Source organism: Syngnathoides biaculeatus, chromosome 7 (assembly GCF_019802595.1).
Source record: "Syngnathoides biaculeatus isolate LvHL_M chromosome 7, ASM1980259v1, whole genome shotgun sequence".
NCBI lineage: Eukaryota > Metazoa > Chordata > Actinopteri > Syngnathiformes > Syngnathidae > Syngnathoides > Syngnathoides biaculeatus.
Window position 1 is genome coordinate 29,856,167 of NC_084646.1, and position 24,633 is coordinate 29,880,799.

Consider the following 24,633-nt stretch of genomic DNA (forward strand, 5'->3'; position numbering starts at 1 on the left):
TAGTTGGATAGACGGGAGGAAACCGGAGTGCCCAGGCAGGCACTGTAAGAACATGCAAACTCCACACAGCCAGGGCTGGGATTTGAACCACGTTCTTCAGAGATGTGATGCCATTTACAGTGCAAGTCTTAACTGTAATTGATCAAATTATAAGGTGCGTTCATCTGAGATGACACGCTGTGGTGACCCCGAAAGGGACAAGCTGAAAGAAACTTACTTATAAGGAAACGATCCATATTGATAAACCATCTTTCACTGTCACACCTGTAGAGAATTCTTAGTCTCAATCTCGGATGGAGGAGCCCGAGACCCAGGCAACCATGGAGAGAATACAGAATCTCCATCCATGACTGCTGGACCCAGCTTTCAAACCCTGAGCCTCAAAACTCAGAGGAAGATGTGGTCACCATTTTTTCACCTTGCTGATGAAGCTCTTTTCTGTGGTATTTCATTAGCTTGTGTTATCTTACGTATTGTGTGATCAGAATAATGGACAGTTAAAACATAATTCGTTTTGTGATTTATTTGCTGGTGTGTAAAAATACAACAGTTACATACAGTAAATAATATATTATATTGCATGTTATTATAACTTTTATTTTGTAAAAATGCATAAATGACACAAATAAATACAAAATTGATTGTATTCAATATATCTTTTTCACAAACAGTGTTGAACTTTAACATAGACAGTACCAACACAAATGGATACCTATGGGCAAATTTTAAAAAGTGCTTTCGTATTCCTCACTAGCTTCTATGGTTTTTGTCTGAACTTGTTGCCATCTTGTGACTTTCCAAACCATCTTTGTAACCACCCCATCATCAGCCATTGAGATTCCAGTTGGGGAAATGGAATCCCATGTTTCCTTTCTTTCCTGCTTTTAAGCTTGACAAGATTCTTTCAAGGACAAACTTCTACCTTAACAGTCATTCTACAGTACACCGTCGCAGGCCATCACTGAGACTTCACACCTTCTTTCCCAGCTGGGGCTGTTTTGTGGGCTTGGTGCTTGGTTTGGCTTGACTGATAATGTCCCTGAAGGCTGGTGAGCGCAGGAAGCGTGGGTAGCAGTCTTTGGCCATGAGCATGTAGATCTTGTGCTGTGCCTGATCAAAGCAGTAGGGTGACGGGGAGTGCATGTTGGCTTTGGTGATGTCACGAGTTTCATGGTCAATGTTAATCTGGAAAATAGCACAGTGAGGCAACATTTAATTATAGTGTTACTATCTTTTCAGTGTGAGTGGAATGCCATTTCAGATTTAATTCTAAAATTGCATGCTATATCCTAAAATTTATCCTAAAATATAACATTTGCATTGACCAATATGATGTATTTGATTCACCTCCCGGGGAGCATCACTGCCGATGAATTCATTGTAGATTTTCTGGGCTTTAGTAGGTAATTTGGCAAGTGATTTGGTACTCCTGTAATCTTCACATGCAAAGTAGAACGCAATGTTCTCTTCGCTGTATTCTGATAATAAGAAGGCTGTGAAAGCGCACAGTCCATCTGTGGTAAGAGAGTAAACTGAATTACTAATGGGACAAAATGGTGGATACGTTTCTCTACAAGTGTGTCTCCAAAATACAGTTACTAAAATTTTGTAACGACTGAGAAAAAAAAAAAAAACTCCACGGGTATAAAGCAGTACTTACATTTGCTAGACAGGAGTTGCTCAAATGACCCTTTCCACCTCAAGCATTCCTCAAGGGTTGGTCTGAAATAAATGGTACATTGTTAAATTTGGCCAAGTTTAAACAAAACAAAACTAACACACAAAAAAAGCAATGTATAGAGTGCAGACAAAGAAAAGCTGTATTATTTCATCTTACTTGTTTTTTCCCATTTTGCAGCAGAACAGATTCCACTCTGACTTCTGCAAAAGGGTTCCCAGGCTTGCTTTCAGCTCTTTGGCCCTGTTGAGAGAATATTAAAAGGTGAGATCTAATTCTTATATACATACATCCTGGTGGAAAGCCAGCACAGCACAAGGCATTAATTTTTCTTGTTTGTGAATGAAGTCTAACCTAAAAGTCTATCATCTGCTTTGTGAGAATAAAGAGAAATGTTCATACACGGAAAGAAAGAAAACAGCAGAGTTCCAGTGGCTTCCTTGTAATAAGTCGGTTTCCATGAAGCTTCATGTACCTTTCCAAGCAGCAGGTAGGCATCAATGCTAATCCTTTACACATAGTAGCAGACTCTAGATGGTCGGGTGTGAGCCTCTCTTGTGTTGGACCGTGGTTAAATATCCTCAATAGGAAGTCAGCTATCTGTGTGTCTGAAAACAGCAAGAAAGGAGGTTTTATTGTCTTTGACCATGCCTCCGATGTGTCATCAGACCTCGCAGCCAATCAGAGCACGTGAATGGGTGAGCCTGATGATGAAGTCACCAAGAGGTGGAGGACACACATGGAGGAAGCTGAGTAATTTCTATCAAATGATTGCAAAAAAAAAAAAAAAAGCCAGTGCAGATAAATATTTTGCTCAACGTGCCCTTGAAAACACTCACCGTTACAAAACGAGCTTTTACTAGATTAAGTAAAAATGAGCTTTTGTCGGCAATTTAGTATACAAGAGAGAGATATTTACTGTATATGTAGGAATTAACTATGCTTCTTTATAATGTTAATTATTTTGTCCTCTGATCTGAACTTTCTTATCTACAGGGGCCAAGGACATAATGTATTTGTAAATAAAATAGAAAATCCTGGCAGGCATGTGTGAGGTGTCTATTAATAAATGTGTACAATTACTTTAGCCTTATTTAACATTTACTTTATTCGTATTCTTGATATTTACAATGTTTTTGAACAAGCAAATGAACCAATTAAAAATATACAGCAAAAAGAAGCAGAACAACACTGTATACCATTATATTGAACCGGGTGGGTTACATAAAGACACAGCCAAAAGCATTTCAAGTATAGTACAGAATATTTTTTGATGATACAGTAGTTCTTTTGATGGCAATTTATTTCCACTTGTGCAATCCAGTGGTTTGCTTTCCTGTGGATCGTGTAAAGAATAATATCCAACTGGACTAATTCATTTATTCAAACATTTAAAGGGGGTCTTTCATTTACAAAGGTTTGAGGTTGCAAACAGTACGCAATGAACTAGTTAGTGCATTGACATAAGAATATATTGTCATTATGCACAAATGGCATGATCAGGTACCACTGTACCGACTCAATTGTGGTCCTAGTTTGAATGACATCATGCGCGAGACCTCACTTTTGCTACTACATAAAATCATTTTTATAATCAATCCTTGAATAAAACTAACACATGAAACAGCAAGAACCCCCCACCCCTCACCCCAGTCTGTCTGGTGGCCGTCCAGGCTACCCAAAGCGTGGTGTCCGGGCGCGCAGGTCAGGAGGTTGACCAGGATGCCAAGCACCAGAGTCCCCATGGGGTGACTCGGGTGGACATCTTCGAGAAGGAATCCAAAGGCTTAGGAGGAACCAGACGGGAGCAAAACAAGGCAGAGACACCACAACGCTTAACTAGGCAAGATCCAAAAAACGTGAAAAAAAGTTCAGATGACTATGAGGCAAACCAAGAAGCATCACAAGAGGTGATCAAACTAAAATGTCACAGACTCGCTGTGACAAAGGATTGCTCTACACTAACTTATGCACAGGAGCAGAGTATCTCAGACTGCAGTGAAGCCTGCGCAACGAACTGGCAAATGCCGATGACACATTTACTATTTAAGTAATTAGTTCATTAGTGTCCAAAATGTGACACTGCTGTGACAGCTGCCTGAGGTGGTACCGCCCAGACCAGTGGCCTGGCCACGCCCCTAACAGGACGCACTGCCCACGGCTGTGGCCAAACAATGCCCATGACAGGGATTTAATTTTAAAGCTAAGGAGATGGGACTTCACACAGGCTGACAGGCCTTGGTTACAAGACAGGGAAACGGACGAGGAAGTATTGTAAATTAGTAAATATGAGGACAATGATTGATGTTCATGCGAATGACAATCTTGTATTTTTACCAATGTAAATATCATTCATGTTTTGGTAAGCCTTGGCAATTGCCTTGTTATGATGATCCTGGACATTGTTAGTCTAAGCCAGACTAAGGTGACAACAACAGCTTTCACTACTATGTACCACATTTTATGATTAGGAAGAATTATTAGACACCTGAGTCATATTCATAAACTACACAGCCAATGTAGTGTGGTTAATAATCTCCTTCATGAGTACACTGTGTTCATTTTCTATCTAGTCAAGCTCTAGCGGCAAGAGTCTAGCATATAATCACCAATGTAATACAACAGTTCATCAGCACGAAACCTTTCACTTAGTGTTTGAATATCCTCATCCAACATCTGGTTTACTAAATACACATGACGTCCGATCAGTGTTATAAAAAAAAAGAGATACCTTTTCATCGACAGGGACGCAACAAACCTCTTCAGCAGCAGCACATAAAGATACACAAAAACAAACACAGTGGCAAAATGACAAGTGTAAAAAAACTTTTAAAGGTCCTTTTAGAGGAATATAAACAAAAACAATATGAGACTGAAGGATAAAAAAAATGTTTTTACAACTTTCCAGTTAAAATGTGGATGACTCTATTTAAATTTGTGAAGTTCTAAGAATCAGAATTTATTGGCCAAGTGTGTAAAAACACACAAGGAATTTTTCTGTGGCAGTCGGTGCTGCCCTAGTATGACATTCAGAACAGAGAACAACAAAGCAACAAAAACAAAGAAAAAGACATTTCTGTTTGTAGGAACTACTCACTCACCCACTTAGAAATCATGGAGGGGTCAGAAATTTTCATCATAGGTGTACTGTTCTCTTCATGTGTTTTACTTCCAAAGTGCTAACATGAATAAACAGCCAGCCAAACTCCTTTTCAAGAGCCAGGAAGTGAGCGTGCTTGCTCCTTTAATGACTTCTTAACAGGTTGACTTCAATTTTGCGGACTTGTCAATCACTGCTTGGGAAGGTGGAGACGACAAGCCCCATCAGCCACTCGTTGCGATGTGTCTGGCTCTGCTTCAGCAGCACTCGGTCTCCAACCTGCAGGTTACGACGTGGTGTGTGCTATTTGCATCTTGGCTGAAGGGTGTGGAGATATTCATCCCTCCATCGAGACCAGAATTCGTTTGCCAATGCTTGCACTTGTTTCCACTGACACTTGAAGAGATCCTTTTCGTTGAAGCCTCCAGGTGGAGCAGGTATCCCCGGTTTTTGGGTCAAGAGCATAGCAGGGGTCAACGTCATTGGAGAAGTGGGATCAGAAGAGATTAGGATCAAAGGCCTTGCCATGATGATAGCAGATACCTCTGCCAAGAGGGTGCAAAGCACTTCATGGGTCAGGTGAGTATGTCTGGTTTGCAGCAACATGGAGTCAAAAATTCTTCGGGTTATGCCGATCATGCGCTCCCAGACTCCTCCCATGTGGGATGCGTGTGGGGGATTGAATTCCCAGGTACAACCATTCTCGTGGAGGAACTTAAGAGTGGAGGCTTGACCTGGATCAGCTCGTTCCATACACAGCTCAGAGCTGGCTCCCACAAAGTTCGTGCCTCTGTCCGATCTCAGTTGCTTAGCTGGCCCTCTTAAGGCGAAGAACCTTCGCAGGGCATTGATACAACTGGCAGTATCCATGGACTCTATAACTTCCACATGTACAGCCCTGGTGCTCATACATGTAAAAAGTACAGCCCATCGCTTACTTTGAGCCATTCCGCCGCTTGTGCGTCGACTGATCACATTCCAGGGTCTAAAAACATCTAACCCTACATACGTGAATGGTGGAGATGAGCTCAGACGTTCTGAAGGGAGGTCAGCCATCTTTTGTGTCTCAAGTTTTCCTCTGAGCTTGCAGCATGTGACACAGCGATGAAGAACTGAGCCTATTAATCCTTTGCCAGCAACAATCCACAGACCAGCAGCCCTGATTGCTCCCTCTGTGAACTGCCGTCCTTGGTGTTTCACCTTCGCATGGTGATGACTCACGAGCAATCTTGTGATGTAACTTTGTTTCAGGAGAATGATTGGGTTTTTGACCTCGGGATTGACTGAAGCATGTCTCAGACATCCTCCTATTCGCAGGAGACCATCACACACGAAAGGGTCGAGATTCAGAATCGTGCTGGATTTTGGTATGGCCCTGTTCTCTAGTAGTGCGACACACTCTTCTGGATAAGCATCTCTCTGGGCAGCTTTGATTATGACGATCTTTGCCGCTTCTAACTCTTCTGGAGTGCGAGGTTGGTTGCACTGATGCCATCCTTTACATGTAACTGTTGAGTTTGTCCTGTGTGAGCGAATCTGATGGATCAAGAAGGAAACTGCTCTCAGCAAGGACTCCCAGGTCGAGAACTGTTGGAATCGTTCTGAGGTGAGTTCACTTTCTCTGAGCGAAGTAGAAAGAGTGGTCAGCTGAGGCCTCACATCCACGTCTTCCTCAGGATCCACCAGCTCAAAGGATCTGGGTGTTTCTGGTTGGTGTGGTTTGGGTGTTCTGAATGGTAGAGGAGCGATCCAACTGTTTTGCTCATCTCTCTTGAACTCTGCTTGCATGATCTCCAGAAAGGTCTCATCTTCGAAGGACAAGGCAGGTTTGTTATCATCTTCCGTTCTCACGAACACATCTCGTCCGAGTTTATCTTTTGCAGTAACACCAGACGCAGGATATGTTGTCAGCTGTGCGGAGGTAGACTGTCTGTGCTCCCCGCCGTAGCCTACTCTCTCTCTCACACTGATGTGATTCTGGCAGGGCATCAGAAAAGATGGGCGTCCATTCTGTAGGACATGGGTTTTAAGGACTGATACATTGGACTTGTATGTACTATCGATGCAAACCTCCCCTACAATAACCCATCCTAGCAAAGGGAGCGTTGTGGGGTCCATTGATTTGATCTCTCACCTTGTGAACTTGTATGAGGTCTCTCCCCAGTAGGATTAAGATCTGTGCTTTAGGATCGATCTTTGGGATGTGAGGTGCCATGGATCTCAAGTGAGCATGGGAGTGAGCGATCTCTGGAGAAGGGATTTCCGATCTGTTGCTCGTAACTTCATTACATTCAATGAGCGGAGGCAAGTCCAAACACACTTCACCATTCAATGCTTCGATCTGAAAACCAACAGCCTTTCTCCCAGTGATTTCCGTGGTTCCACCACAGGTCCTCATCAGGTAAGGTGTATGGTCCCCTTGGATGTCAAACAGCTTAAAAAATTCAGACCTGGCCAGTCATCGATTGCTCTGGTCGTCGAGGATGGCATACATCTTAATTGAGCGTTCTCGCTGTCCTTGGGGAAAAACCCGGACTAAACATATCTTGGCGCAGGACCTTGGTGGGAGACCTTCGCCGCAGACCTTGGTGCACCTGGAGGTCACTTCTGGAGGAGAGCTGTTTTGCTGTTCTACGTCTGATTCTGTCGGAGGAGATGGTGCAGGGGAGACAGCAGTGTCTGGGTGCATGACAGTGCAATGTTGATTGCGTTCACACTCATTGCATTTCAGCTCTGCTGGACACTCTCTAGCCACATGAGTACCAGAACAGCACTTGAAACAACGTCTGTATTCTTTTAGCAGCCTTTTGCGTTCCATTAGCGGCTTCATTCTAAAAGCTCTACATTTTTCCAGACGATGTGGCTTATTGTGCACTGGACAGTACTTGGTTGGGTCATCACTACCTTTCTTGTCAGGAGATGTTTTGTGTAACAAGCTTGAATCTGTTGTTGACACATCTGTTCTATGCACAAACACAGCTGTCCTAGCACTATCATGCTTGGTTGTGGCTCTTTCACTATGGTAATGGCTGCGGTTACTGCTCACCAACACAAAGCTGGGGTCATTTCTGGCCTTTGCCTGACATCTGACAAAGTCAACAAAAAACGAGAAAGGAGGGAAACACACTCTGTACCGTTCTTTGTAGTTTGAGCCAGCAGACAGCCATTTTTCCTGTAAGTTTGGTGGCAGCTTTTCCACGATTGGCTTAATTCCTCGAGGAGTGTCAAGGTAGCTCAGTCCTGGTAGATAGCCATCCTGCTTGGCTGAGAATAGAGAAAAGATCAGATCGCTAAGTTCTCTTAGCTTGATGTTATCTTTGGAGGTTAGCCGAGGAAAATTGTCCAATCGTTTGAATAAAGCATTCTCAATCACTTCAGGGGTAGCATAGCATTCTTGGAGTCTTGTCCAGGCTAATTCGAGAGCAGCGTGAGGATTGGTGATGTGGACAGCATGTATTCTTTTAACATGTTCAGATGACTCCTTTCCCAGGCATTTTACCAGGAGGTCCAGCTCTTCACTGGGTGTCAACTCTAAGCCCTGAATGGCGTTAAGGAAAGAGGACTCCCATGCTCTGTAGCTCTCAGACTGGTCAACGAATTTAGTGAGTCCCGTGGTTACCAACTCTCTGCGGGCTAGGTACCTAGCGAAGTCTATCATGTTAGCGGCTGGAGCAGAAGAAGAATGCTGTGGGTTGCTCTATATGAAGTGGTTTGATTGGCTAGCATGACTGAATGAGGGAGAGCTCTGCTCCTGATAGGCTTTAAAGGAGGACTGGGGGTTCTGAGGTTGCGAGCTGAGAGGCTGAGAGTGCGGGTTGGAGCGCTTAAACAGGCTTGTCTGAGGCTGAGGTGCTGATAAGTACTCACTTTGCTGTGTGTTCCTTGTAGGCGTGGCATCACAGTTGTGTGCAGGGGTTAATTCAGGAGCTTCCTGCTGTCTTGGTGGCGACGCTTCTTTAAAACAATGAGGATTTATATCCACAGACGATTCAGTTACAAAGATGGCTCGAGCCTGATGTTCCACATATGCCTTTGTACGCTGACATGTTATCTGCGATGAGATGCGACTCCTGGCGCTGCACCTATCCTCATATTCTGGTCCTGCTGCAGCTTCTAAAACTTCAGCCTCTACAATAGCAGCAGCAGCTGCCTTTTCCAGTCCTAGAGCTTCTAAATCCGCTTCTAGTGTAGCCTTTTCCAAATCCAATCTAGCTCTCTGTCTTTTCAGTTCGAACTCCTTCTGAGCGAATGTGACTCTGGTGCGTGCAGCTTCGGCTTTAGCTCTAGCTCTAGCAGCACCACTAACTACTGAAGACTTGGAAGTTGCTTTGGAGTTGGAGCTGAACACTGATGCCGCTTTCTCCTCCCTTTCTATTGCTTGTGCTTCCATAACGGTGGCAGACGAATCCTTCTCATTCACTGGCTTTTCAATGTACTGTTCTCTTCGTGTGTTTTACTTCCAAAGTGCTAACATGAATAAACAGCCAGCCAAACTCCTTCTCAAGAGCCAGGAAGTGAGCGTGCTTGCTCCTTTAATGACTTCTTAACAGGTTAAGTCGGGTGAAACAATGAAAATGGAGTGAAACTAGAAAAAGAAATACAAAACATACTAAATAGACTGTAATGTCAAATCAGTATGGAGTATAAACATCTTCAATTAGTATATGAATTAAACATTCACAATCAGTAAGTCTAAGCACAAACAGCAACTGCATTCTAGTGGAGTGAGTAGCAGATACACATACTGCTGCTAGCTATCTCATGAGAATGAACACAACATGTAAAGTTACTAAATCAGTGCAGCTCACAAATATGCACGAAGATACTGTTAAAGTTACTAACAATACTTCTGAAACATGTAAAGAACATAAATTACTCACAGCCATTGCTTTCTGACGGATTCATCCACAGGAATAAGATGATTTCAACCAACATCTTTCAACTGTTGACATGTTTTTTTTTTTTGTTTGTTTTTCGCTCTGCTCAGCGCTTCCTACTTCATGTATTCTACAGTTTCAAAATAAAAGCTCAGCAATGCACTCTCAAAATTAACAACACAAACAGATCTTTTCAAATAAAATCGATCTTCTTAACATATTAAACACTTGGGGCAGAACAATAGGTGCATGTCCAATGTGAGACAGATAATATAAAAAAAATCCAGAAATCACAATGTATGATTTTTAACTATTTATTTGTGTGACACAGCTGCAATTAAGTATTTGAACACCTGTCCATCAGGTAGAATTCTGACCCTCAAACACCTGTTAGTCCGCCTTGGAAAGTCCACCTCAACTCCATGTAATTATCCTGAATCAGATGCACCTGTCTGACATCATTAGCTGCATAAAGACACCTGTCCACACTATACAATCAGTAAGACTCAAACTTGTAACATGGCCAAGACCAAAGACCTGTCCAAAGACACCAGAGACAAAATTGTACAACTCCACATGGCTGGAAAGGGCTACGGAGCAATTTCCAAGCAGCCTGGTGAAAAAAGGTACACTGTTGGAGCAATCATTAGAAAATGGAAGAAGCTAAACATGACGGTTAATCTCAATCGGAGTGGAGTCCCATGCAAGATATCACCTTGTGGGGTCTCAATAATCCTGAGTAAAGTGAGGAATCAGCCCAGGACTACACGACAGGACTTGGTCAATGACCTGAAAAGAGCTGGGACCACAGTTTCCAAGGTGACTGTTGGTAATCCACTAGGACGTCATGGATTGAAATCATGCAAGGCATGGAAGATTCCCCTGCTTAAACCAGCACATGTCATGGCCCGTCTTAATTTTGCCAATGACCATTTGGATGATACAGAGGAGTCATAGGAGAAAGTTCTGTGGTCAGATGAGACCAAAATTGAACTTTTTGGTCATAATTCCACTTAACCATGTTTGGAGGAAGACGAATGATGAGTTCCATCCCAAGAACACGATCCCTAGTGTGAAGCACGGGGGTGGTAGCAACATGCTTTGGGCGTGTTTTTCTGCATATGGGACAGGACGACTGCACTGTATTAAGGACAGGATGACCGCGGCCATGTATTGTGAGATTTCGGGGAACAACCTCTTTCCCTCAGTCAGAGCAATGAGGATGGGTTGTGGCCGGGTTTTTAAACATGACAATGACCCGAAGTACACAGCCAGGAAGACCAAGGAGTGGCTCCGTAAGAAACATATGAAGGTTCTGGCGTAGCCTAGCCAATCTCCAGACCTAAACCCAATATAAAATCTTTGGAGGGAGCTGAAACTCAGTGTTTCTCAGCGACAGCTCAAAGACCTGTCTGATCTAGAGAAGATTTGTGTGGAGGAGGGGCCAAAACCCCTCCTGCAGTGTGTGCAAACCTGGTGAATAACTACAGGAAATGTTTGACCTCCGTAATTGCAAACAAAGGCTACTGTACCAAATATTAACATTGGTTTTCTCAGGTGGTCAAATACTTATTTAAAATAAATAAAACGAAAATTTCAGACCCCTCCATAATTTCTAAGTGGGAGAAATTTCAATATAGCAGGGTGTTCAAATACTTATTTTCTTCACTGTAAGTGTGTCAACATCCCACATTATGCTAAGCTTGGTTAACGTCATATTGATGAAGAGTCTGGTGGGAACATCTGTCAGAATCCCCAGTAAGAAGGAGTTTCAACTCACACGTCTGGCAGAATTTTACCCATGTTCCAAGAGAGGCGGGGGACATTGAGTCCAAATGGACCACGTTTTGTGCCTCTATTTCAGAAGCAGCTGACAGGAGCAGTGGCCGTAAGGTAATCTGTGCCTGTTGTGGTGGCGATCCCCTAACCCGGTGGTGGATACAGATGGTGAGGGATAACTTCAAGCTGAACAAAGAGTCCTATCCGGCCTTTTTGGCCTGTGGGACTCCTGAGGCAGCTGATTGGTACTGGCTGACCAGGCAGAATGCAGATTTGTTGGTTGCTGAGGCAAAAACACAGATATGGGAGAGGTTTGGTGAGGCCACGTAAAACAACTTCAGGAACGCTTCAAGAAAACTCTGCTCCACCATCCAGCGTCTTACGAGGGGGAAGCTTTGCACCATCAATAATCTGTACATTTTTTATGGGGTGTGGGATGTTGTGATTCATTGGGTAGAATACTTTGAAGACCTCGTCAATTTTACCGACATGCCTACCCACGAGGAAGCAGAGTCTGGGGTCTCTGAGGCTCGTTTTACTCTCGCGAGGGTTGAGGTCACCGAGGTGGTTAAAAAGCTCCTCGGTGGCAAGGTGTATGACATACACCCGGAGTTCCTAAATACTCTGGATATTGTTGAGCTGTCCAAATTGTAACACCTTTGCAATGCGTGGACATCAGGGACAGTGCCTCTAGAATGGTAGCTTGGGGTGGTGTCCTTGAGGGTGCATGGGAGTCTATATGTGTACTTTGTGTACTTGCCGAAGGCGTTCAGCCATGTCCCTCTAGGAGTTGTGTAGGGGTAACTCCCTGATACGGGCTGTTTGGCCCCTGTACAACCAGAGTCAGTTTGCTCTGCATTGCCTGTAATTCACACTCCTTTCTGGTGAGGGTGTAACAAGTTTGTTCAGAATTTTTATGGACAGAATTTCTAGGCACAACCGAGGCATAGAGCGGGCCTCAGTCTTGCATCTCTGCTTTTTGCAGATCATGTGAAGAGTTCAGACCCAAAAGCGGATATATCTGTATTTGTTTTTTCTGTAGATTCTTTGATTTACAGCATCAGTACAGTACAGTATATTTACAGTACCATATAAATATAAAAATATAATATTTATTTTATTTTATATAAATATATTCATAAGCTACACAGTCAATGTAGTGCAGCTAGTAATCTCCTTTATGAGTACACTGTGTTCATTTTCTATGTAGTAAAGCTCTAGCCTATAATCACTGATGTAATGCAACAGTTCATCAGCGTGAAACCTGGGGCATCTGTTTAGAATGCATCCTGGATGCTTGCTTGGTGAGGTTTTCCCGCAAGGTCCTACTCGGAGGAGACCCTGGGGATGCCCCATGATATGCCGGAGGGACTATATCTCTAAGCTTGCCTGAGAAAGCATTGGTATCCTCTCAGAAGAGCTTGATGAAGTCGCTGGAGAAAATGAAGTCTGGGCATCCCTGTTAAAGCTACTGCACTTGCGATGCGACCTGGATAAGTGGGAGAGGATGGATGGCTGGATCATATTCAGGTCATCGAGTCAGACCAGGGGCCTAAGTTCACCTCTGAATTTTGGAAGCCTTTCTACCAGGAGCTGGGAATGACCAGATGCTTGACTGGTGAATAGCCAGATGTAATGGGAAAACAAATTAGGCTTCACCTTTGTGTGGCTTTTCTTCTCTGTTACTTGGTCCACACAGTTGCAATGGCAAAAGTATGCCACACTTCACTGGGCAGTTCTACCCCACCAATGTTTCCTTTTATAATACCGTACCTATCCTATCCAGTCTCCCTTATTTCCTTTTCATAAGCAGTCCCTTCTACTGAAGACCAGTTCCGTCAAGCTCATTGATTCCGGCAGGAAGCCCTTGTCACTATGAAAAGAAGCACAACCCACAACCAATGATTAGCTGACCATCATTGGACACCTATTCCAAAATGGCAAAATGTCTGGGATTTATTACATGATCTCCCTCATCAGATTCATGTAAAATGGTTTCTCAATGCACTGATCCTTACACCCAATGTACATTTCATTTTTCATGATTGTCTCCAAAAACCTGTTGTTAACAGCCCACTGCAACCCTCCAATGTGAATATCCCCCCCCCCTCCCCCCCTGGGTTCATCAAAAGGCACCCAGCTTTCAATGTCAATCATATCTCTTGAGGTTGAACTCGAGTTTTCAAAAAGTCCTCTCTCCATGAGCCACAGAGAGCACAAGAGTGAGAGCAAATCTGAAACCAGTCCATCAGGTTTTTACAGAAGGGGCTAAAAATATCCCCAAAAATGCCAATGACTGACATTTTAAAGTATTTTTGATTTACTTCTTGTTTTCATTGGTACTTCCAGGAATGTCCCCTCCGCACTTGCCATGATGTGAGAGTTGTGGTGCCAGGACATAATAAACTACACTACAGCCTATAGTCGCATACTTGTTCGGCTTTCGTTCCATGCAATTACAAATACATGTTTTTACATTTATTCACATGACACAATAAAAAAAAAACATTTTATGTAGCTATTTCTTTTAATTACTTTAACAAGTGTGGCACAGTGGTGCAGCTGTTAAGCGTTGGCCTCACTGTTCTAAGCTTCAATCAGGGTTCAATCCCGGCCCTCTCTGTGTGGAGTTTGCATGTTCTCCCCATGACTATGTGGGTTTTCTCCAATCCTAGGTGTGATTGTGAGTGCGACTGTTGTCTGCCTCGATGGCAACCAGGTGTACCCCGCTTCCTGCCCGATGACAGCGAAGATACGCTCCAGCACTCCCATGACCCTTGTGAGGATAAGTGGCTAGAAAATGGATGGATGGATGGATGGATGGATGGATGGATGGATGGATGGATGGATGGATATTTTAGCATGTGTTGCTGTCCTAAAAGCTGCGCAAGCCTCTAATGCGGTTACACATGCGCCACATGCCAGAAACGCCCACTAGTTCTGTTGAATAAAATTTTAACATTAAGTCTTCTGTTTCCCTTGGGTATGTAACAAACCACCATTTTTAGAATTTTTATGAGTAAATGTGTATTTTTAAGTTTGCCTCCCATACATTAATCTACATACATACATGCTTTGCATGTCATAACCAGAACGCTAGGGCAGACCCAAATGCACAAAGCGCATCCTCATTCCATCGACTTTCAACTGCTCTGATGCGAAACCCGATAGCGTAATCGGCCACGCAACGCTGTCCCTGATCAACATCACTGCTGATTCGCGTTCTGGCGAGGCATACTAGAATACCTGCATCATCACGCATACAAAGGACGTCCAGGAGTGGCATGTTCCGGGGTTGCAACTCCACTCTGCCATTCCCCACGCCTCTGCTCTTCCTGTCATGTGGGATATGACGAAGGGAATTCGCACGCGGTCCGTCGGGAAGGCCGAGGCCTGTAGCTCGAAGTGAAGATCGCACTGGGCGAGAAAGGGTTTGACATTCCCTGAGTCGCCGGAAAACCGTTCGGGCTGGGAGAGAAGTGTGGCACCGAATCACTGAAACTCCGCGACTGGCGGGGTAGTCGGAGCAACCTGGACTGAAGTAGGAACCGTGGCGGGCACCGTCGGCGTGGCATTAGCCGCGCTAGCCTGGGAAGCTAGCCATGGCTCTAATCAGGCACAGATCTCATGAAGCCTCTGGTTAGTCACCTGAAGAGCAGTCTCCTGCTCGGCCAGGTGTCTGCCTTGGATCTGCAATGATCGGCGGATGGCTTCTGAGTCGCATGGGTCCATGTCGTGGCTAGATCCTTCTGTCATAACCAGAACGCTAGGGCAGACCCCAATGCACGACTCGGTAGACAGGAAGGCAGTTAAAGGAAGATCTTTATTTGTTCCAATGTCAAATGCCGGAGAGTCAGTCAGAGCGAGCAGTAGTATCAGGAGCGTCAAGCTTACGGGGTTGGTCGGAGGACACGTGGAAGTCGGTACACCGTGGTTCAGGATCATGAATGCAGAAGTGCGGGAACGAGGCAAGGATGGCAACGATCGAGCAAAGCCAGACCATCCACTGGGTCCTATATATACTAGGGTTCATTATAGCTGATGAGGCACAGGTGTGCTCCTCATAATCAACGTAGGTGTGCAGGGGAGCCGCACAGCCAGGGCTGGACCGGTAGGACCATGACATTGCATGTTTAAAAGGGGAAGTTGTGCTTAAACAACTTCAGTCATAGAAAAAGTGTAAAATGTTCACCTCTGTACATTAAGAGTGATTAAATAGGATTAAATGATTAAATAGGAACTGAATACAAAAAGAAATGCAAAACAACAAAATGCTAATAAGGTTGAGTCAACTATTATGGATTAGATGGCCCTTTGAAGAACACGCTGTTGCCTGTGTTACCTAATGTGTCCAGAATCACTGTCCTAGTGAGGATTTAATAGCACCATTTGTTACCAGGAAATTGAAGAGGAGTTGCCTTGGGGAACCCAGCCACTTTCTCGTCCACTCATATTATGATGTCATCTTACTTTTTTTACTGATGACAACATGAAAAAGCTCAACCGGAAGAGAGTGTTTTAAAAAAAAAAATCTTCATAATGTTGCCTGTGCTTCTTTTTTCTCCACATATTCACTGTCCTTGAATGATGTCCTGATGCAACTGGGATATGCAAGTGTGGCAACATTTCTCACATGGATTTTCCGTACTAAAGCAATCATAATTCCTGTAATTCTACTGATGAAATGTAATTCATGCACCACTGTCATCTTTGGTTTCACTGTAATACATTTGATCTGGACATTATGGAATAAATTCTGCTTCATAGAAGAACACATATAAACATAAAGTACAAGTCATCATTATCTATCACTCACACATCCAAAGGGCACACTGTCTGGGCAGGAAAGCCCTGACTTCTTTGTGTTCCATGTGACCGTAGAGTTCCCCTGATGGTCTAACATCATACATCATACCATCGTAAACCTGGGATCCCCACATTTCTTTAGGATAATGATCCAAATCATATACCCTATGAAGTGCTCAATTGATTTCAATGAATAAAAACAAATGAAAAAAATACCAAAATGGACAAGCCAATCACCTGAATTGGAACCAATCAAAAATATAAGGAATGCACTGAAACTTATTCTTCTTCTTTGGCTTGTCCCGTTAGGGGTCACCACAGCGTGACAACTTTTTCCATCTTAGCCTATCTCCTGCATCTTCTTCTCTAACCCAAACTGTCCTCATGTCTTCCCTCACCACATCCATAAACCTTCTCTTTGGTCTTCCTCTCGCTCTTTTGCCTGACAGCTCAATCCTCAGCACCCTTCCACCAATATACTCACTCTCTCGTCTCTGAACATATCCAAACCATCGAAGTCTGCTCTCTCGAATCTTGTCTCTAAAACATCCAACTTTGGCTGTCCCTCTAATGAGGTCATTTCTAATCCTATCCAACCTGCTCACTCCGAGGGAGAACCTCAACATCTTCATTTCTGCTACCTCCAGTTCTGCTTCCCGTTGTTTCTTCAGTGCCACCATCTCAAATCTGTACCTCATGGCCGGCCTCTCCACTCTTCAGTTTTATAACACAACAGACACCTTCCAGCAGCTGTTCCAACCTGCTTGGACCCATTTCTTCACTTCCTTACCACACTCACCATTGCTCTGGATTGTTGACCCTAAATATTTGAAGTCCTCCACCCTCGCTATCACTTCTCCCTGTAGCCTCAACCGACCCCCACATTTCTCATTCACGCACATATTTTATGTTTTACTTCAGCTAATCTTCATTCCTCTACTTTCCAGTGCATGTCTCCATCTTTCGAATTGTTCCTCTGCATGCTCCCTGCTTTCACTGCATATCACAATGTCATCTGAGAACATCATGGTCCAAGCAGATTCCAGTCTAACCTCATCTCTCAGCCTATCCATTACCACTGCAAACAGGAAAGGGCTCAGAGCTGATCCCTGATGCAGTCCCACCTCCACCTTAAATTCTTCTGGCACTCCTCACCATTGTTCTGCTGCCATCATACATGTACTGTACTATTTTAACATACTTCTCTGCCACACCAGAGTTACGCATGCAGTACCACAGTTCCTCTCTTGGTACTCTGTCAAAAGCTTTCTCTAGATCCACAAAGACACAATGTAGCTCCTTCTGACTTTCTCTGTACTTTTCCACTAACATCCTCAAGGCAATTAATGCATCTGTGATATTCTTTCTAGGCATGAAACCATACTGTTGCTCGCAGATACTTACTTCTGTGCTGAGTCTAGCCTCCACTACTCTTTCCCATAACTTCATTGTGTGGCTCATCAACTTTCTTCTTCTTCTTTTCCTTTCGGCTTGTCCCGTTAGGGGTCGCCACAGCGTGTCATCTTTTGCCATCTTAGCCTATCTCCTGCATCTTCCTCTCTAACCCCAACTGCCCTCATGTCTTCCCTCACCACATCCATAAACCTTCTCTTTGGTCTTCCTCTCGCTCTTTTGCCTGGGAGCTCCATCCTCAGCATCCTTCTACCAATATACTCAGTCTCTCGCCTCTGAACATGTCCAAACCCTCGAAGTCTGCTCTCTCGAATCTTGTCTCCAAAACATCCAGCTTTGGCTGTCCCTCTAATGAGCTCATTTCTAATCCTATCCAACCTGGTCACTCCGAGCGAGAACCTCAACATCTTCATTTCTGCCACCTCCAGTTCAGCTTCCTGTTGTTTCTTCAGTGCCACCGTCTCTAATCCGTACATCATGGCCGGCCTCACCACTGTTTTGTAAACTTTGCCCTTCATCCTAGCAGACACTCTTCTGTCACATAACACACCAGACACCTTTCGCCAGCTGTTCCAACCTGCTTGGACCCGTTTCTTCACTTCCTGACCACACTCTCCATTGCTCTGTATTGTTGACCCCAAGTATTTGAAGTCATCCACCCTCGCTATCTCTTCTCCCTGTAGCCTCACTCTTCCCCCTCTACTTTTCTCATTCACGCACATATATTCTGTTTTACTTCGGCTAATCTTCATTCCTCTCCTTTCCAGTGCATGTCTCCATCTTTCCAATAGTTCCTCTGCATGCTCCCTGCTTTCACTGCATATGACAATATCATCTGCGAACATCATGGTCCAAGGGGATTCCAGTCTAACCTCATCTGTCAGCCTATCCATTACCACTGCAAACAGGAAGTGGCTCAGAGCTGATCCCTGATGCAGTCCCAGCTCCACCTTAAATTCCTCTGTCACACCTAAGGCACACCTCACCATTGTTCTGCTGCCATCATACATGTCCTGTACTATTTTAACATACTTCTCTGCCACACCAGACTTACGCATGCAGTACCACAGTTCCTCTCTTGGTACTCTGTCATAGGCTTTCTCTAGATCCACAAAGACACAATGTAGCTCCTTCTGACCTTCTCTGTACTTTTCCACGAGCATCCTCAAGGCAAATAATGCATCTGTGGTACTCTTTCTAGGCATGAAACCATACTGTTGCTCGCAGATACTTACTTCTGACCTGAGTCTAGCCTCCACTACTCTTTCCCATAACTTCATTGTGTGGCTCATCAACTTTATTCCTCTATAGTTCCCACAGCTCTGAACATCCCCTTTGTTCTTAAAAATGGGAACTAGAACACTTTTCCTCCATTCTTCAGGCATCTTTTCGCCCGCTAGTATTCTGTTGAATAAGTTGGTCAAAAACTCCACAGCCATCTCTCCAAATTGCTTCCATACCTCTACCGATATGTCATCAGGACCAACTGCCTTCCCATTTTTCATCCTTTGTAATGCCTTTCTGACTTCCCCCTTAGTAATCATTTCCACTTCCTGGTCCTTCACTCTTGCCCTTTCAACTCTTCCTTCTCTCTCATTTTCTTCATTCATCAACTTCTCAAAGTATTCTTTCCATCTATTTAGCACACTACCGGCACCAGTCAACACATTTCCATCTCTATCCTTAATCAGCCTAACCTGCTGCACATCCTTCCCATCTCTATCCCTCTGTCTGGCCAACCTGTAGAGATCCTTTTCTCCTTCTTTCGTGTCCAACCTGGTGTACATGTCTTCATATGCCTCTTGTTTAGCCTTTGCCACCTCTACCTTTGCCCTACGTCGCATCTCGATGTACTCCTTTCGCCTCTCCTCAGTCCTCTCAGTATCCCACTTCTTCTTCGCTAATCTCTTTCCTTGTATGACTCCCTGTATTATGGGGTTCCACCACCAAGTCTCCTTCTCCCCTTTCCTACCAGATGACACACCAAGTACTCTCCTGCCTGTCTCTCTGATGTGTGTGGCTCATCAACTTTATTCCTCTATAATTCCCACAGCTCTGAACATTGCCTCTGTTCCTAAAAATGGTCACTAGAACACTTTTCCTCCATTCTTCAGGCATCTTTTCACCCACTAGCATTTGGGAACGTTGGTCTTTTGTTGAGTGTCATCTTTGTCTCCTGAGCGCCGACCAGCACCGATCCTTTCAATAAAACAGTTTGGAACCAAGACTTTGCATGTTTACTAGTGTGTTTGGGGTCACGGTCTTGTTGAAATCATGTCCTCTTCAGCATACGGCAACATTACCTTTTCAAGTATTTTGACATAGGCAAACAGATTCATGATCCCTGGTATGCGATAAATAGGCCCAACGCCATAGTAGGAGAAACATGCCCATACGGTGATGCTTGCATGACAATGCTTCACTGTCTTCACTGTGTACTGTGGCTTGAAATCAGAGTTTGTGAGTCGTCTCACAAAGTGTCTGTTGGGTAGCATATACAGGCTGAACAGGAGAGGTCCAAGAACTGACCCTTGAGGGAACCCACAGGTCATTGCCATTCACGGAGACCGAGCACCTCCAATGGTCACAAAGTAGCTCCTTTCCTCCGGGTAGAACCTAAACCATTTAAGGACTGTTCCATTTAGTCCTACCCATGTTTCCAACGTGTTTAGCAGTATATTGTGATCTACCGTATCAAAAGCCACACTGAGATTCAATAAGACAAAAATTCACACCTTTCCTGAGTCAGTATTCAACCTTATATCATTTAGCACTTTGATAAGAGCAGATTCTGTCCTGTGATGGGTTCGGGAACCTGATTGAAATTTGTCAAAAAGTCCATTTAAATTCAAGAAATTGCTGAGTTGATTAAAAATAACTTTCTCAAGAATCTTGGCTATGAACAGGAGATTTGAGATTGCTAACATGGAATCGTCCAGTGCTCTGTTTTTTAGAAGAGGCTTAACAGCAGCTACTTTACTTTAGCTTTGGGAAACTCGCCAGATTTAAGTGAGCAATTGATTATCTGCTGCAAATCACGTAGCACTGACTTCAAAATAGTTTTGAAAAAGTCAGATGGTACTGAGTCAAGACAGCTCGTTGATGGTTTCAACTGCTGAACAGTTTTCTCTACAGCTTTTTGCTCAACTGTATCAAATTCTTACAAGTTAATAGAATTTTCTATGGGTGGCTTCATATGTGAGATCATTCTATCTTTTTGCTGATTTGTGCTGACATTTGACCTGATGGATTGTATTTTTTCACTAAAATAACAGGCAAACCCATTGCATTTGCTAGCTCTTACGGGTTCTGGATCTATCTGATTTGGGGGGGGGCAGGGTTGTAAGCTTGTCAAGCACAGCAAATAGAGCACGAGTATTGTTGAGGTTTTTACTGACGATTTTATAAAAGTGTTGCTTTCTAGCTGTAACTAACTCTTAGTTAAAATTACAAAGACACTGTCTGTAGAAGTCATAGTCAATTTTAGAATTATTGCAACATACTTGACTTCATGTGCTTTATTTTCTCATCTTCTTCTTTTTCTTTTGGCTTGTCCCATTAGGGGTCGCCACAGCGTGTTATCGATTTAGGGTTAGCCTACCTCGTGCATCTGCCTCTCTAAAACCCACTGTCCTCATGTCGTCCCTCAGAACATCCATCAACCTTCTCTTTGGTCTTTCTCTCACTCTTTTGCCTGGCAGCTCCATCCTCAGCACCCTTCTACCAATATTCTCACTCTCTCGCCTCTGAACATGTATGCACTCTCTAACCTTGTCTCTAAAACATCCAACTTTGGCTGTCCCTCGAATGAACTCATTTCTAATCCTATCCAACCTGTTCACTCCAAGTGAGAACCTCACCATCTTCATTTCTGCTACCTCAAGTTCTGCTTCCCATTGTTTCTTCAGTGCTACCATCTCTAATCCGTACATCATGGCTGGTCTCACCACTTTTGTTTTGTATCTCCATCCATCCATCCATCCATCCATCCATCTTCTACCGCTTCTCCAGGTCAGGTCATGGGGGAAGTAGCTTCAGGAAGAATACGCAGACTTTCCTTTACCCAGCCACTTCTTCCAGCTCTTCCGGAGGGATCCCGAGGCGTTCCCAAGCCATCCAAGAGACATAGTCTGTCCAGTGTGTTCTGGGTCATCCCCGGGTCTTTTTCCAGTGGACATGCCTGGAACGCCTCACCAGGGAGGCGTCCGGGAGGCATCCGAATTAGATGACCCAGCCACCTCATCTGGCTTCTCTCAATGCGGAGGAGCAGCGGCTCGACACTGAGCCCCTCCCAGATGACCGAGCTTCTCACCCTATCTCTAAGGGAGATCCCGGATACCCTGTGGAGGAAACTCATTTCGGCCAAGTGTATCCGGGATCTTGTTCTTTCGGTTACGACCCACAGCTCGTGCCCTTAGGATAGGAACGTAGATAGACTGGTAAAATGAGAGCTTCACCTCTCAACTTAGCTTCCTCTTTACCACAACGATCCGGTACAAAGTCCGCATCACTGCAGACGCTGTCGATCTCCCACTCCATTCTTATCGTGAACAAGACCCCAAGATACTTGAACTCCTCCATTTGGGGCAGGATCTCATCCCCGACCCGGAGAGGGCACGTCACTCTTTTCTGACTGAGGACCATAGTCTCGGATTTAGAAGTGCTGATTCTCATTCCAGCCACTTCACATTCAGCGATGAACCGCTCCAGTGAGAGCTAGTGGTCACGGCTTGATGAAGCCAACAGAACCACATCATCTGCAAAGAGCAGAGATGTGATCCTGAGGCCACCAAATCGAACACACTCTACGCCTCGGCTGTGCCTAGAGATTCTGTCCATAAAAATTATGAACAAAATCGATGACAAAGGGCAGCTTTGGCGGAGTCCAACTCTCACCGAAAACAAGTAATAAGCAATACGGACCAAACTCTGACAGTGGTCATACAGGGACCGAACAGCTCATATCTGGGGTTCAGTACCCATACATACGAAGAACCCCCCACAGGACTCCTCGAAGGACACGGTCGAGCGCCTTCTCCAAGTCCACAAAACACATGTAGACTGGTTGGGCAAACTCCCATGCACCCTCAAGGATCCTGCCGCGGGTGTAGAGCTGGTCCACTATTCCACAGCCAGGACGAAAACTACAATGTTCCTCCTGAATCCGAGATTTGACTTTCCAACGGATCATCTTCTCCAGTACCCCTAAATAGACCTTATCAAGGAGGCTGAGGAGTGTGATCCCCCTATCGTGGGAAGAGACCCTCCAGTCACCCTTCTTAAAAAGTGGGACCACCACCGTAGTCTGCCAATCCAGAGGCACTGTCCTAGATGTCCACATGATGCTGAAGAGGCGTGTCAACCAAGACAGCACAACATCCAGCGCCTTTAGGAACTCCGGGCGAATCTCATCCATCATCATCTTATATATTATATATATATATATATATAATATATATTTTTCATTATTATTATTATTTTACTGCTATATTTTCTCATGTATCTATTTATTTTAGGCCTTTTTAATTCCACTACTAGATCTTTTATACAGGAACAGTTTTACTTTGGTACAGTGGAATTCATGCAAGCACGATTCACAGATATCAAATCAATCAAAGATCAAATCAAAAGACTTTATTGTCACTATATGACAGAAATATATGCATTCCTCTCATATCTGCATTTATATATTGTAAATAAGATGCACATGTGTATGTTTTATTTGTCCAATGAATAAAATGCTCCTGTGAATGCTAAGTGAGTAGGAGTTTTAATAAGGTTTTCAAAATTCATCAGCGAGCCCACAAACAACTAGAATCAGAATCAACTTATATGGCCAAGTATCTGACAACAAACAAGAACAGGGGATCATTTTCTCTCTCTGTCTCTCTCTCTCTCTCTCTCTCACACACACACACACACACACACACATTGTAATTATATCAAAAGGGCTCATAACAACATTTTGCTTCATAAATTGTCTCAAATTTTGAGCCACATTTGGCTCCTAGCTTTCTTCAGCTAGTGATTCAGGTTAAAATACTTGGGGTCATTTGAGACCACCTTTATACCTATACCTTACTTTACCCCAGCCTGGGCTTCTAACATTAGCTCTTAACTTTACACGAACTGAAATGGTGGTCTCTTTTCATCTAATGATGTACATGGCTGTTGAAAGCTGTTATTTTATGCTCAGCTATAATGGAGGAAAATCTCATCTGAAGCTCAGCATGTTCATTTTTCAGTCCCTTCAAAAGCAAAGAAATGAAGGATCGGCTAAGATTATTATTTCCTTTAAGTGTATCTTGATGTGAACCCTTTGTTGGTAGAAGAATGATCAAATGAATTTGAGGATACCACAGATTCACTCTCGCCTCAGAAATGGAAAACACCAGAAGAGCAGCAGCAATTGATATTTAGAAACCGTTTATAATGTAAATTGACAATACCTATTATGAATTGAAAGTGTTTCATTAAATATTTAGAAAAGTAGGTCAGGAAAAAGAAAGGTCCTAATATGCACAACTTCAATTAGAATTGGACACAAGTCCGCCTGTGAAAGAGGGGACATCGTCTAATGCTTTCGACAATCCATCTTGCAAACCTACGTTCCCTAACCAATAAAATGGATGAACTTCAGCTTCTAATTAAGACCTGCAAAGACTCTGGACGTTCTGCGGCTCTGTGGTTCACGGAGACTTGGCTTTGTGGACGAGTGCCAGACGCCGCCATCACGCTCCCCGGCTTCAATCTCCATCGTGCGAAGCGAGTCGCTGAGCTAACACAGAAAATGAAAGGCGGTGAAATATGCTTTTATATCAACGAGAAAAGGTGCACGGACGTTACACAGGTCAGCACACACTGCAGCCCGTTTTTGGAGTCGCTGTTTTTTTTTTTTTTAACTGTAAGCCATTTTATTCTCCATGTGAGTTCACATCTTTCATCTTAGTCTGTGTTTACATTCCGCCTCACGCTAGTGT

The 24,633-nt window shown here is 43.9% G+C and overlaps 1 protein-coding gene across 5 annotated transcripts; it reads right to left on the reverse strand.

Moving 5' to 3' along the window:
* Positions 1–505: 505 nt before the first annotated feature.
* On the reverse strand, positions 506–24,620 carry LOC133503033 (regulator of G-protein signaling 5-like). 5 transcript variants are annotated; one of them, XM_061824136.1, is made up of 8 exons: positions 24,500–24,620; positions 24,308–24,431; positions 3,327–3,464; positions 2,154–2,286; positions 1,838–1,921; positions 1,661–1,722; positions 1,348–1,514; positions 506–1,185 (listed from the first exon to the last, which is right to left on the reverse strand). In XM_061824136.1, the coding sequence occupies exons 2-8, from the start codon at positions 24,408–24,410 to the stop codon at positions 970–972; spliced, it is 903 nt and encodes a 300-aa protein (XP_061680120.1). In that variant the 5' UTR covers positions 24,411–24,431; positions 24,500–24,620; the 3' UTR covers positions 506–969. The 5 variants fall into 4 exon arrangements, 2 of the variants coding, with proteins under 2 accessions (XP_061680120.1, XP_061680121.1); XM_061824137.1 differs by lacking the exon at positions 3,327–3,464 and having other exon boundaries at positions 24,308–24,570; XR_009795603.1 differs by lacking the exons at positions 506–1,185; positions 1,348–1,514; positions 1,661–1,722; ... (2 more) ...; positions 24,308–24,431; positions 24,500–24,620 and adding exons at positions 4,410–9,363; positions 9,659–10,053 and having other exon boundaries at positions 3,429–3,464.
* Positions 24,621–24,633: the final 13 nt, after the last annotated feature.

Bases quoted from the DNA above. Each gene is read 5' to 3' on its own strand.
- LOC133503033 (XM_061824136.1), bottom strand. From the start codon at position 24,410: ATGGAGATTGAAGCCGGGGAGCGTGATGGCGGCGTCTGGCACTCGTCC. The intron at 2,287-3,326 runs GTGAGGGGTGGG...TGCTGTTTTCAG, and splicing joins CGGCCACCAGACAGACTGGG to ACACACAGATAGCTGACTTC. The intron at 1,922-2,153 runs GTACATGAAGCT...TTCTCTCAACAG, and splicing joins CCTACCTGCTGCTTGGAAAG to GGCCAAAGAGCTGAAAGCAA.